The 14039-nt window shown below is 45.7% G+C and overlaps 2 protein-coding genes across 2 annotated transcripts; both read left to right on the top strand.

Annotated features, from left to right (window-relative positions):
- The first annotated feature begins 2443 nt into the window (after positions 1–2443).
- Positions 2444–3091, top strand: LOC123042017 (uncharacterized). The gene has a single exon (XM_044464549.1). It carries the CDS (start codon positions 2471–2473, stop codon positions 2801–2803), a length of 333 nt encoding a protein of 110 aa, XP_044320484.1. The 5' UTR covers positions 2444–2470; the 3' UTR covers positions 2804–3091.
- A 9798-nt stretch (positions 3092–12889) lies between these two features.
- On the top strand, positions 12890–13667 carry LOC123042016 (uncharacterized). Its single transcript, XM_044464548.1, has 2 exons — positions 12890–13256; positions 13364–13667. The coding sequence occupies exons 1-2, from the start codon at positions 12935–12937 to the stop codon at positions 13405–13407; spliced, it is 366 nt and encodes a 121-aa protein (XP_044320483.1). The 5' UTR covers positions 12890–12934; the 3' UTR covers positions 13408–13667.
- The last annotated feature ends 372 nt before the right edge of the window (positions 13668–14039 follow it).

Below are 14039 nucleotides of genomic sequence, written 5' to 3'. Positions count from 1 at the left end.
TCGAGCGGCCGGGAGTTGTGTCGTGGAGGAAAGGCAGGGCCGCTCTGCCGCGAGGGCAACGGGGAGGAGCAACTCGCCACTCATCTCGCTAGACCGGCCTCTAGCGTCGCGCTTACGTGATGGCACCAGGGAGGGGAGGAGTGTTTTCATGAACTACGGAAGAGCCAGCCCTATGGAGGAGACGAAGTTCCGATGTCGTGTTGGAGGAGGAGCCAACGGAGCTCGCCCATCGTTGCCACAATGCCACCGATCGCCTCCGTCTAGTTCATGCAAGGAGAATGAGTTTGTCTATCTTCCTTCCTCTATCTCATCTCATTTTGCTCGGCGGCGACTTCCGCATCTTGTAGCACTTCTCTCGGAATGTCCCACACAACTCCAGCGAGGCTACTCGTTGCTAATCTCCACATCCTTTAACGATATCGTGAGACACACCCTCAATTTACTTGTCCCCATAAACCGACATGGATGTGACGCTACGCCATCGTAGCGGGTGCACTCCACGCATGACCTCGCCACCTGAGTAGAAATTGAACCTAGTCTAAGAGGCCATGAACTAACCTCGACATACTTTAAAGAGGGACATTTTATTTAGCGCTCGGTATGCGCATGCTTTGGGCCAACCCATATGCGGGGCGGAGCGCCCCAGTTTTTTTGTTTCTTATCTTTTTTTTTTGCTTTTTAATTAAGAAATGTTCATGAATCCCAAATTCAAAACAATGTTCGGGATTTCAAAAAATTATAAACTTTTGAAAATATTTGTGAATTTGGAAAACTTTTCCAAATTCAAAAGTCCATGATTTTTAAACATATTCCTGGATTTCAAAAAATGTTCGGGATTCAGTAAATGTTTTCAATTTCAGAAACATGTTCACAAATTTTAACAAATATTCATGATTTCCGTAAATATTAAAAACTTTGAATAATTTTCTTGGCTTAATAAATTGTTTACGGATTCCCAAAAATATTCATAGATTTGAAAAATAATTATGATTTCAAAAATATTAATCAATTTCGTAAATATTCACCAACTGAAAATAATGTCCATGAATTAGAGAAGTTCAAAATATCGAATAATGTTCCAAGCAAATTCAATAATTCACGAATTTTAAAAGTTTTTTTAATATCAAACCTTTTTCAAAATTTTGAAAACTAATGTTTTGAATTTAAAAAAAATCACCAATTTATATAAAAATCATAATTTGAAAATAATAAATGGAAATTAACAAGAAAAAATAAAGTAAAAATAGGAAAAAGAAAAAAGAAAGGAAATAATGAAAATAAAAAATGCAGAAAAACTGACAAAAAACACACAAAAAAAAGTTTTGGCACCATCCCAAAACCGGAATGGCCCAAATGGGATATGCCCTTGAAAGACAAAGTACCTGAATACATACCCTTTGGATGGAAAGTGGTATAGACTGATTAATTCCCGAAAAAATAGAGTGGTTAATTTTAAACTTGATCATCATGCCCTCCTATCTGAAGGGGCATTTTTTAATTTTAGCCGTTGATTCAGGTAAGGGGGTGCACTAAAGCAGAAGTGTTGTATATATTGGTTGAATCGTTTTTTGTGTGTGCATGTAACTTGTCAAAAAGAAATATGCATGATTGCCCATAAAATATTGTGAAACATTAAGTCCAGGTGTTCAAATGAAAACAAAGAGAAAATTCGAGACCTTCGAAATTAGAACCCGAACATCCAGCGAACATCATATGTGTAGGCAGGGCAAATCTAACATTTTTTTATGGCAAGTTATATTCATCAAGGATGGCAAGTTCAGCTGGCAAGCTTTGCAAATCGGCCTCAGTTCACTTTTTGTCAGGAAATTGGGGTTCTTGCAAACTAAATTTGCCATCCTTGTGATAATATAAATTGCCATGTTTAAAAATCTCTGACGTAATATTTTTAGCATTTTTCGAAAAATAATGAAGGGCACTACACGTGCATTATAGTGAATATTAAAGTTGGTCTAAAGTTTAAACATTATGGTATACTTTGCAAATGTATGGCGATTTGTGTGCTTCTCTCCGGCTCTTTTGACCCGCCCTACATGATATGAATGAACACATATGCGGTGCCCTAGCTAGTTCTTGCGCATGAAGCCGTTTTCGTGCATTGACGATGAAAGCTATCTATGCTTTCTTCGTTCGACTGACGGCATATGGAAGAAATGGACGGGGGTGTTTTTGCCTCCATTAAAACCACGCATGCAGCTTCCATGGTCAAGTTCATGTGTTTTGGAATCCCAGATGGCTCGGTCGATCTCACCTACTACAAAGACCCAAATTCAGTGAAGTACCTAAACATTTATTCTCATGTCGCCACTCGAAATTTTCATTGCAACTAGCTCCGCCGTCAACGAGGTGGGTGCACGGAGGGTTCTCGCGTGCTATATAAACGAGCGCCCACAGCCAGCACCATGCACACCACTCGCAAGCACAGCAGCGTCACACTACCCAAGCAACAAAGATGGGCCGCCGCACCGGAGCCAGCCTCCTCCGTGCCCTGCTGTTCGCGTCGCTCTTCGCCGGGTTCGCGGCGCACCTCGCCGCGGGGGAGAAGGACTGCTACGACGAGAGGGACAGCGTCATCCGCATGTGCAAGTGGACCATCAAGAAGGGGAGCCCCTACGTGATCCCGGACATGCCCTGCCGCCTCGAGGTGAGGAAGGTGGACATGCCCTGCATCTGCCGCGTCCTCACCGCCGCCGACGGGAGGATCATCAGCACGGAGAAGCTCGTCCGCTGCTCCCGCGAAGCCGGCGTCGCCCTTGTCAGATGGAAGCGTTCTACTCCCTCGTAAGGGAGCCGCGGGTATATATTGATCGAGGCAGAAAGCCTCTGCCGTGGTGTACAAGATTGCCTATCGCTAGGATACGACTGTCGTTTACAGAGATAGAAAGTTGAACGAGAGGGAGAGAGAGTTTGTTGAGATTACAACACAAGGTTATTTTTAAGTCTAACACCCTCCCTTAATCTCAACTATCCTACATTAAGATTCTTTTTGAATTCTTCAAACAGCTTGACTGGCAAGGCTTTAGTGAACCCATCTGCTACCTGATCTTTGGAAGGAATGAATCGTATGTCCAACTTGTTCTCTGCAACTCTTTCTCGTACAAAATGAAAATCAATTTCTGTGTGCTTGGTTCTACCATGAAAGACTGGATTCGCAGAGAGATATATGCCTCTCAAATTGTCACACCACAAACAAGACACACGATGCTGCTTGATTCCCAACTCATTGAGCAATGATTCTAACCAAATGATTTCAGCAGTAGCATTGGTCAGTGACTTGTATTCAGCTTCAGTACTTGACCTGGACACTGTAGCTTATTTTCTAGCACTCCAAGAAATAAGATTAGAGCCAAAGAAAACTACAAAACCTCCAGTTGACTTTCTGTCATCACTGCATTCTGCCCAGTCAGCATCAGAGAAAGCACTAACCAGGGAAGAATTAGAGCGTCTGAACTGAAGACCTAGACTCACCGTGTGCTTTATGTACCGTACAATTCTTTTAACAGCTGTCCAATGTACAGTAGTGGGTGCATGAAGATACTGAAAAACCTTGTTAACAGCAAAGGATATATCTGGTCTTGTCAGTGTCAAATACTGTAAGGCTCCTACTACACTCCTATATCTTGTGCTCTCTTCTTCCTTAAGTGGTTCTCCTTCAAAAGCTGAAAGTTTTTCTGAAGAGGACAATGGTGTGGGTGAGGGCTTACAGTCCTTCATCCCCATACGAGTTAGAAGTTCAGTAGCATATTTCTCCTGATTTAATACTTTGCCATCTTGAATCTTCCTAACCTCAATACCTAGAAAGAAGTGTAGATCACCAAGATCCTTCAAAGCAAAATCTGAAGTTAGATCATGCAAAAGAGCATTAGTAGCACTTTGAGAAGAGCTTGCAACTATGATCATCAACATATATTAACACAAATATAGTTGTATTTGCTTTGTTATAAATGAAGAGTGATGTGTCAGCCTTGGACGCAGCAAAACCAAGATATCTTAACTGAGAACTCAACCTTGAATACCATGCCCTTGGTGCTTGTTTCAAGCCATAAAGTGCTTTGTCAAGCTTGCACACATAGTGAGGTGTTTTCTTACTTTCATACCCAGGTGGTTGTCTCATGTAAACCTCCTCTTCCAGAACACCATGCAAAAACGCGTTCTGAACATGTAGCTGTCTCAAGCTCCATCCCCTGGACACAGCAATAGCTAGCACAAGCCTAATAGTTGCAGCTTTAACAACAGGACTAAAGGTGTCTTCATAGTCTAAACCATAACGTTGTTTAAATCCTTTTTGCAACTAAATGTGCCTTATACCTGCCAATTGTGCCATCTGCCTTTTTCTTGATTCTGTAGACCCACTTACAGTCAATGATATTTTTACCTCTTTTCTCAGGTACAAGATGCCAAGTCTTGTTTCTCATGAGAGCTGAATATTCTTCATCCATTGCACTCTTCCACCTTGGATCCCCTAATGCATCTTCCAATTTTGCGGGTTCTCCTGTGATACACAACATGCCATATCTTATAGTGCCATCAGTTCTAACCTTTGGGTTTTTTATACCTTTCTGTAGCCGGGTCGTGACACGCGAAACTGAAGTTGGTTGATTTCGTCGTGCAACAATCTGCGACACAGGAGATGAGGCAGCAGAAACAGCCGTATAGGATGTTGGAAATATGCCCTAGAGGCAATAATAAATAAGTTATTATTATATTTCCTTATTCATGATAATCGTTTATTATCCATGCTATAATTGTATTGATAGGAAACTCAGATACATGTGTGGATATATAGACAACACCATGTCCCTAGTAAGCCTCTAGTTGACTAGCTTGTTGATCAATAGATGGTTACAGTTTCCTAACCATGGACATTGGATGTCGTTGATAACGGGATCACATCATTAGGAGAATGATGTGATGGACAAGACCCAATCCTAAGCCTAGCACAAAGATCGTAGTTCATATGCTAAAGCTTTTCTAATGTCAAGTATCTTTTCCTTAGACCATGAGATTGTGCAACTCCCGGATACCGTAGGAATGCTTTGGGTGTACCAAACGTCACAACGTAACTGGGTGGCTATAAAGGTGCACTACAGGTATCTCCGAAAGTGTCTGTTGGGTTGGCACGAATCGAGACTGGGATTTGTCACTCCGTGTAATCGGAGAGGTATCTCTGGGCCCACTCGGTAGGACATCATCATAATGTGCACAATGTGACCAAGGGGTTGATCACGGGATGATGTGTTACGGAACGAGTAAAGAGACTTGCCGGTAACGAGATTGACCAAGGTATTGGTATACCGACGATCGAATTTCGGGCAAGTACAATACCGCTAGACAAAGGGAATTGTATACGGGATTGATTGAGTCCTTGACATCGTGGTTCATCCGATGAGATCGTCGTGGAACATGTGGGAGCCAACATGGGTATCCAGATCCCGCTGTTGGTTATTGGCCGGAGAGCTGTCTCGGTCATGTCTACATGGTTCCCGAACCCGTAGGGTCTACACACTTAAGGTTCGATGACGCTAGGGTTATAAAGGAAGTTTGTATGTGGTTACCGAATGTTGTTCGGAGTCCCGGATGAGATCCCGGACGTCACGAGGAGTTCTGGAATGGTCCGAAGGTAAAGATTTATATATGGGAAGTCTTATTTTGGTCGCCGGAAAAGTTTCGCACTTTATCGGTATTGTACCGGGAGTGCCGAGAGGGGTCCGGGGGTCCACCGGGGGGGGGGGGGTCCACCTGCCCCGGGGGGCCACATGGGATGTAGGGGGTGCGCCTTTGCCTATATGGTCCAAGGGCACCAGCCCCAAGAGGCCCATGCGCCAAGATATAAGAAAAAGGGGAGAGTCCTCAAGGGGGAAGGCACCTTCGAGGTGCCTTGGGGAGGATGGACTCCTCCCCCCCTTGGCCGCACCCCTTCCTTGGAGGAAGGGGCAAGGCTGCGCCTCCCCCCTCTCCCTTGCCCCTATATATAGTGGAGGGGAGGGAGGGCAGCTGCACCTGAAGCCCTGGCGCCTCCCTCCCTCCCGTGACACCTCCTCCTCTCCCGCAGGTGCTTGGCGAAGCCCTGCAGGATTGCCATGCTCCTCCACCACCACCACGCCATTGTGCTGCTGCTGGATGGAGTCTTCCTCAACCTCTCCCTCTCTCCTTGCTGGATCAAGGCATGGGAGACGTCACCGGGCTGTACGTGTGTTGAACGCGGAGGTGCCGTCCGTTCGACACTAGAATCTCCGGTGATTTGGATCACGACGAGTACGACTCCTTCAACCCCGTTCTCTTGAACGCTTCCGCTTAGCGATCTACAAGGGTATGTAGATGCACTCTCCTTCCCCTCGTTGCTGGTTTCTCCATAGATAGATCTTGGTGATACGTAGGAAAATTTTGAATTTCTGCTATGTTACCCAACAGAGGATCCTGGAGACATCTCAGATTCACTTTCCGCAGCAAATCCCAGTTCAGACTGTGTAGCCTGCGGTGTGGGCGAATCATCAGAAGCAGCGGCCGTAGAAGATCTCGCGCTACTGGCTGGCACATGCGCGTGGGTCAGAGATCCCGAAGCGGATCCTGATCCTCCTGTCGCTGTCTCGGCCCCGCGCGGCGCTGTCTCGGGCCCGCGCGTGGGACGTGGTGCAGGCGTGGGACGCGGTGCGGGATGTGGCGCGCCGTCCGGAAGCGGTGACGTGTCGCCCTCCAACTGGTCGGACGGACTCCTGCCTGGCGCGCGATCCGGCATGATTCTGCGCGTCCAATCCAAGGCGGCCTGGCGTACAGGAGTTCTGGGCTGCGCAGGATCTGCCTCGTGCTCCACGTCTGCTTTGTCTCCTTCCGGCACATGAAATACCAGATCGTTTTCTTCAAAGTTTGGATCATTTTCTGCACCGATTTCTGCTGCATGATCCTGCACACAAGAAGAAACAGTCCTACTAGTAGGATCATCAGTTGGGTCAGTACAATTATCGCCCCCATGATCAATGATTTGAAGATGTGGTGGTAGAAGGAGAATTTCTTTCTTGAGAGTTGCTCCGGCATTTGGATGAAGAGATTCAAAAGGATAGACAGATTCATCAAATACGACATCTCGAGAGATATAAACCCTACCGATGGAAACATCAAGACATTTTACTCCCTTATGAATTGGACTATATCCAAGGAACACACATTTTTTGGAACGGAATGCAAGCTTGCGTGTATTATATGGACGAAGGTTGGGCCAACAAGCACAACCAAATACACGAAGTGATTTGTAGTCAGGGGTAGTACCAAAAAGACGTGTGATGGGAGTCTCAAATTTGATGACTTTACTAGGAAGCAAATTAATGAGATATGTGGCAGTCAAGAATTTCATCCCAGAACTTTAGTGGCATGGATGCATTTGCTAGTAGAGCTAACCCTACTTCAACAACATGGCCATGTTTCCTTTCGGCCGAGCCATTCTGCTAATGTGCATGGGGGCAAGATACATGATGTGAGATGCCAAGTTCTTGAAAAAAGAGATTTAGTTTCTTGTATTCACCTCCCCAGTCGGTTTGCATTGCAATGATTTTAGTGTTTAGTTTTCGCTCAACAAGATTGTTTCTTAAGAAGATAGATCCATGTAAACTTGCTATAGTCATCAATAAAGCTTACATAGTATGAATGTCTGCCAACAAAAGTAGGAGCTGGCCCCCAAACATCTGAAAACACAAGTTGCAAGGGTGCAGTGGAAATACTGAAGGAAATAGGATATGGCAACTGATGACTTTTAGCTTGTTGGCATGGATCACACACAGACTCAATACTAGATTCATGAGAGTAGGGAAGTTTATTCTTGCTAAGAACAAATTTAACAATAACTGACGAAGGATGACCTAGTCTACTATGCCACTTTGCTGAAGAAGGCTTGAAAGCAACAAAAGCTTGTTTATTGGATGATGATGAAGAAGATATAAGTGGGTAGAGACCTCCCACGCACTTACCCCTAAGAAGCACTCTCCTCGTGTCCAAGTCCTTTACCAAAAAGAAATAAGGATAGAATTCAATGAGAACACGATTATCAAGAATAAACTTATGAACTGAAAGAAGATTTTTTGATGTTGTAGGGACATAGAGAACTCTTTTTAGATGCAAATTTTTCATGGGGGTTTTGACAATTGAACTACCAACATGAGTGATTTCCATACCAGAACCGCTTTCCGTATGCACTTGGTCATGTCCACGGTACTTGTCTCTGATCGTCAGCTTGTCGAGCTCCCCTGTGATGTGATTTGTAGCACCGGTATCTGCATACCAGTTTGTGTCGATGCCGTAGGAGTCGGTGATGACGTTTGCCTCCTTCTCCTCGTACTCATCTTCCTCATAGCGATCCCAACACGCACGGGCGCCCCCCGCGGTGATGCTTGAGGCAGATTTGGCACTCGGGATAGTCCCGGTGCAATGGTCACTGCTGCTGTTGCTGTTGGGGACGACCACCTCGCCTGCTGCTGTTGCTTGGAGAAGAGAGGGCGAGCGCCTCCCACGGCCGCGGCCTCTGTTGCCGCGTGCGCGCCCACGGCCACGCGACTGGCCACGCCCCCTGTACGCCAAGTTCGCGGAGGTGTTGAAGCGGGCGTCGGAGCCATCACCCAGCATCTCCATTCGCTGGTCGAAGGCGGCGATCTGAGCGAAGAGATCATCGACGGTGATGGAAGTCTTGACGACGCCAATGGCTGCTACAACCGGATCATAGTCCCGATCCAGCCAGGCAAGGACATAGTCCACCATCTCTGGGTCAGAGATGGGGCGGCCTGTTGCAGCAAGTTCATCCCCCAGATTCTTCATCGGGGCGATGTATGAGGTGCTTGACATAGAGCCCTTCTTGGTGGCGGTGATGGCGATTCTCAGATTCGTGATCCGAGATTGAGACTGCGAGGCAAACATGGTGGTAATAGCAGTCCATAGATCAAGGGTATTTTCTTTACTCACAACTTGGGCGAGGATCTCCTTTGACAGAGAGTTCAGGAGATGGCTGAGGACTTGCTGGTCCTTGGACAGCCATGGCGCATACAAGGGGTTAGGCACCATGCGCGTTGTCTTGTTCGTCTGCTGCTGCTCCACCATCTTCGGGGGCGCTGCATCGGATCCATCCAGGAGGCCGGTGACCTGCGCTCCTCGCAGGCCTGGCATCACTTGTGCCTTCCACAAGAGAAAGTTTCCCTTGGTGAGCTTCTCGGCGGGAGGGGCTCCGAGGTTGAGGGAGACCGGGGCCGAGGAGGAAGACATGGCGATCTGCTTGGGTGATCGATAGGATGGTTTTTCTGGCGATCGATAGATTTTCTGGCGATCGGTGGAGCTTCTGGCTAGATAGATGGAAAGAGGATGGCTCTGTATACCATGTCAGATGGAAGCGTTCCTACTCCCTTGTAAGGAAGCCGCGGGTATATATTGATCGAGGCAGAAAGCCTCTGCCGTGGCGTACAAGATTGACTATCGCTAGGATACGGCTGTCGTTTACAGAGATAGAAAGTTAAACGAGAGGGGGAGAGAGTTTGTTGAGATTACAACACAAGGTTATCTCTATTTTTTTGAAAGAAAGAGAGAAAGATTTATTTATTTTTGAAAGAAGGTTATCTCTAAGTCTAACAGCCCTCCCCGTCGGGAGCAAATGCGGGAGTAAGCTTTCATGCATGCATGCAGCGCCTGATGCTTGTTTTCCTTTTCCATTAGTATTTTTTGCCACGGACTAGCTCATCTTATCCACGTCCGTAGTTTTTGCAGCCTACACCATCGTGGCGCCAGCGCCACCATGCGCGCATGCGTGAGGAGTTCCGATCACGGGACCGTGCGAGAGGAAGGCGAGGGGAGGAGGACCGGAGGAGATGTCAGGGGAGAATAACTGAATAAATGCGAGCGCTGAGCTATAGTGAGCTCTACTACCGTAGAATGTATCTTCTGCCATTCTGCCATGGCATGCATGCGTGTTACCCTGAGATCTGAGTTGGTAATAATAAAAGCCTTCCTTCTAAAATGCTACTCTGCATGCATAACGTACAACGACTGCGTTCGATTGATGTTGGCTCTTTTTTCTACTGCTTGAGTGGCTCATAGTCTCATACTCGTATGTGGCGTTGGAACGAAGTGGATGCGACAAAAACATGGCATTCCAAGCTCGCAGTACTGATAAATTAGACATATGTAGTACTACGTACATAACAGAGCAAGGCGCGCCTGCCCTGGTCTACTACTACTCTGGTCTCTGGTCTCGAACTCGGAACAAATATAAGTAAAAAATCTACATACATGGTGAACTTTTCTAAAAAATACGTGAACTTATTAATATACGTATTGAATTTTTAAGATATACAGAAACAACGTTTAAAGACATGTCAACACTATTAACTACATAAAATATCTGTCAATCATTTTCTAAATATAATGTATTTAAAAATATCTTGAACATTTTTAGGATACATGTTAAACATTGCTTAATTACATGGCAAAAAAATTAGAATACTTGAGCAACAAAAATTCAAAATACATAATTAATACACAATGAACGTTTTGTTAACATCTTAACTTTGGTTTGAAAAAAAAATCGCTCATGTCACTGCATCGTCCCCAAAGGGCGACACGGATGGAGCCCCACCCTGTCTCCACGGACCCCGCCCTTCCCCCCTTGCTGCCAACGGTCATCCCCGTTGAGCAAAGTCTCGCCATGGGTTGGGGACGGCGGAGCATTTTTCCTGCTTCCCCTCGCTTCCCTCTACCCCTAACTCTAGCTCGCTACCGTCACTTGACCACCACATCACACCGCTAGGGGTTGAGCGTCCTGGGAGCTGGTCGATATAGGCACGAGGGCCAGCGCCTTGCCTCCCCTTGGCCTAGGCTGCAATTGGACTGGTGCTATGATTTTGTCAATCGTTCACCTGCGCAAATATTACCAATAATGATTTTTGAAAGTGCCTTGAGTTGCTCATTCAAAAAGATGGAAAACCTTGATCGATGAACGTACTTGGGCCAACGATGATCCCCTAGGAGTGCAGGACGTCAGATCACAATATCTTCATCATTGTGTCGATGAAAGATCTCAACTACAAAAGGAATCAAACCAACAAAAAAAAGTTTGAGACCACAACATAAACTCATCAGATCCAAATAATCGAATTTGCTGCTCGCAATGAGCATCTAATGACCAAACATCATATTGGGCCTGGCCTATATACAAGAGCGATGCAGAAACTAAGCTTGGGTTCGCTCTAAGCCATGTATAGATGCACCCTACCGCGACTTTGGGTTGGCCCATTTTGGTTGATTTTTTATGTTGTTGGTTTATTGCTAGGGTTTTGCGTGTTTCTGTTGCTTTTTTGCAAAAAAATAAATTCACATATTTACTTTCATTTTTTGCTTTCTTTCTTTCTATTAAGATTGTTTTCCCATGTTTTCGTTTGGGTTTCTGCTCATTTTATATTTGTTATTCTACATCTTACTTTTTTAATAGAAATTCATTTAAAATGTTGTTTTTTTTCATAAAGGGGTTTTAAATCATGATTTTTTTTCAAATCTGTGAGCGTGTTTCTAATACTCATGGACATTTTTTGTATGCATGAACCATTTTTGTAATTAAACAGTATTTTTCAAAATTTTGTAAACATTTTCTTAATAGCAATATAAAAAGCGGTAAATGGTTTTTTCAGAGGCAGAAGTGCTTGATCTTTTTGACCTTTTTATCAGTGAAGGACACTAGATATTTCTCAATGGAGCCAGACGGTTGAACGCTGCTGGGGCCTAGCCCAATGGCACGTTATAGCTCCACTCCCTCGTTCACTATAAGTGAAGAATCGCTAAAAAAAATATAAGTGAAGAATAGGAGCACTTATACACTCTCAAAAGAAAAGAAAAAGATTGGAATTTATGGTCTAAAATCAATTGGGCAATTCGACCAAGACATGATTATGGGCAGCCCATCCAGACAAACCAAGCGCAAAAGCGAGAGATCTAGGCTGGGCTCAGGCTCAGGCTCGGCCCGCCTGAAAACCCGGAAAAGCACGAAATTGCTGGAAGTCGTTTTTAGTTGAAAATAATTATGTAGGTTTGCATTAAAAAAATAGATTAAATCAAAACACCAATGTTTAGCTGGTTCGGGCTCCAGCTTGGTATGTTTAGCCGGGTTTCGTTACATCCAGCCCAAATCCTAGCCTAGACTGGGGTATGCTCATGTCTTATTCGACTGGCTGTAGGTGAAATCAGATCGGACATGGGCAGAGATGTAAAAAAAGGATTCTAATATGTGCCAGTATATACTCATCCCCGTTATCTATTTTAGTTTTTACAACACAACTTATGATGTAACCCATTAATGGGTGATAACTAATGGCCTTTGAGATTTTTTCTAGGAGTTGTACGTTAAATGAGACCTGCTTACATTGAAGAGCTAAAAAAAGTTGGTGTAATGCATACACGATAGAACTGTCTGCGATGCCTCCTCACTGGTTCTGCGATGACGCCATTTTCGAGCATCGACGGTGGAGGCTAATCTAGATTCTAGAATAGCTGATTATTTTCAGTGACTGCGTGATGGAAGAAGGGGGTTGGTTTTGTCTTGCCTCCATGAACAACCGTACGTGTAGCATCTGCAGCTGCGTTCATCTGTTCATGTACCTGATGCCTCAGGGCGCTCACTACACCCACTACCAAGACCCGAGTTCAATGAAGCGACACATGCCTAATGGCAGTTCGATCGAAGATCTCAGCTCATTAACCTTTCTTGTCGCCGCTCACCGTTTTAACGCAACTAGCGCCGCCGTCAACCAGGTAGGTAGGTCGTCGACCTCTCCGGTCTCCACTCCGTCGATCGTACGTGCACCGGGGGTCCTTGGCTACTATATAAACGAGCTCCCACTGCCAGCATCATGCACACCACTCGCAAGCACAGCAGCGTCACACTACCTAAGCGACAAAGATGGGCAGCACCGGAGCCAGCCTCGTCCGGGCCCTGCTGTTCGCGTCGCTCTTCGCCGGGTTCGCGGCGGACCTCGCCGCGGGGGAGAAGGACTGCTACGACGAGAGGGACAGCGTCATCCGCATGTGCAAGTGGACCATCAAGAAGGGGAGCCCCTACGTGATCCCTGACATGCCCTGCCGCCTCGAGGTGAGGAAGGTGGACATGCCCTGCATCTGCCGCGTCCTCACCGCCGCCGACGAGCGGATCATCAGCCCCGAGAAGCTCGTCCGCTGCTCCCGGGAAGCCGGCGTCGCCCTCCCCGTCGGGAGCAAATGCGGGAGTAAGCATTCATGCATGCGTGCATCCAGCGCCCATGCTGCTTCTTTTCCATTACTGATTTTCTTGGCACGGACTAGCTCATCTTATCCACGTACGTGATTTTTACAGCCTACACCATCCTGGCGCCAGCGCCACCATGCGCGCATGCGTGAGGAGTTCCGATCACGGGACCGTGCGAGAGGAAGGCGAGGGGAGGAGGACCGGAGGAGATGTCAGGGGAGAATAACTGAATAAATGCGAGCGTGCCTGTATACTCAGCTAGAGTGAGCTACTACTACCGTAGAATGTATCTTCTGCTATGGATGCATGTTACCCTGAGATCTGAGTAGTAGTAATAATAAAAGCCTTCCTTCTACTAAAATTTTACTCTGCATGCATAACAACGACTTCATTCGATGTTGGGTCTTTTTTCTATTGCCCCGATCACTGCTTGAGTGGCTCATAATGTCATACTCGTGTGTGGTGTTGGAACGAAGTGAAATGCGATGAAAACATGGCATTCCAAGGTCGCAGTACTGATAAATATAGAGATATGCACGAACATAACAGAGCAAAGGCGCGGAAAATGCCAATAGAGCCCGAGCTACATGGAGCTCGTTTTTCAAATTCATATTTTCACAACGCGAAAAATTTCGATTCTATTTGTGGACACACTTACACATGTATACTACATATGTGCAAAATTTCACAGCATTATAGTTTCACACATGGCGTACAGAAAAGGGAAAATACGTAGTTTTAAATGGACTTATTATTTTATTATTATTATTATTTTTGTTGGGGC

This window comes from Triticum aestivum, chromosome 2B (assembly GCF_018294505.1).
Source record: "Triticum aestivum cultivar Chinese Spring chromosome 2B, IWGSC CS RefSeq v2.1, whole genome shotgun sequence".
Classification (NCBI taxonomy): domain Eukaryota; kingdom Viridiplantae; phylum Streptophyta; class Magnoliopsida; order Poales; family Poaceae; genus Triticum; species Triticum aestivum.
Note: the sequence above shows the minus strand (reverse complement) of the source record. Positions and strands in the feature narration are given on the sequence as shown.

Excerpts from the sequence above, each read along its gene's own strand:
- LOC123042017 (XM_044464549.1), top strand. The coding sequence starts at position 2,471 with ATGGGCCGCCGCACCGGAGCCAGCCTCCTCCGTGCCCTGCTGTTCGCG.
- LOC123042016 (XM_044464548.1), top strand. The coding sequence starts at position 12,935 with ATGGGCAGCACCGGAGCCAGCCTCGTCCGGGCCCTGCTGTTCGCGTCG. Across the intron at positions 13,257-13,363 it reads CGTCGGGAGCAAATGCGGGA|CCTACACCATCCTGGCGCCA; the intron begins GTAAGCATTCAT and ends TGATTTTTACAG.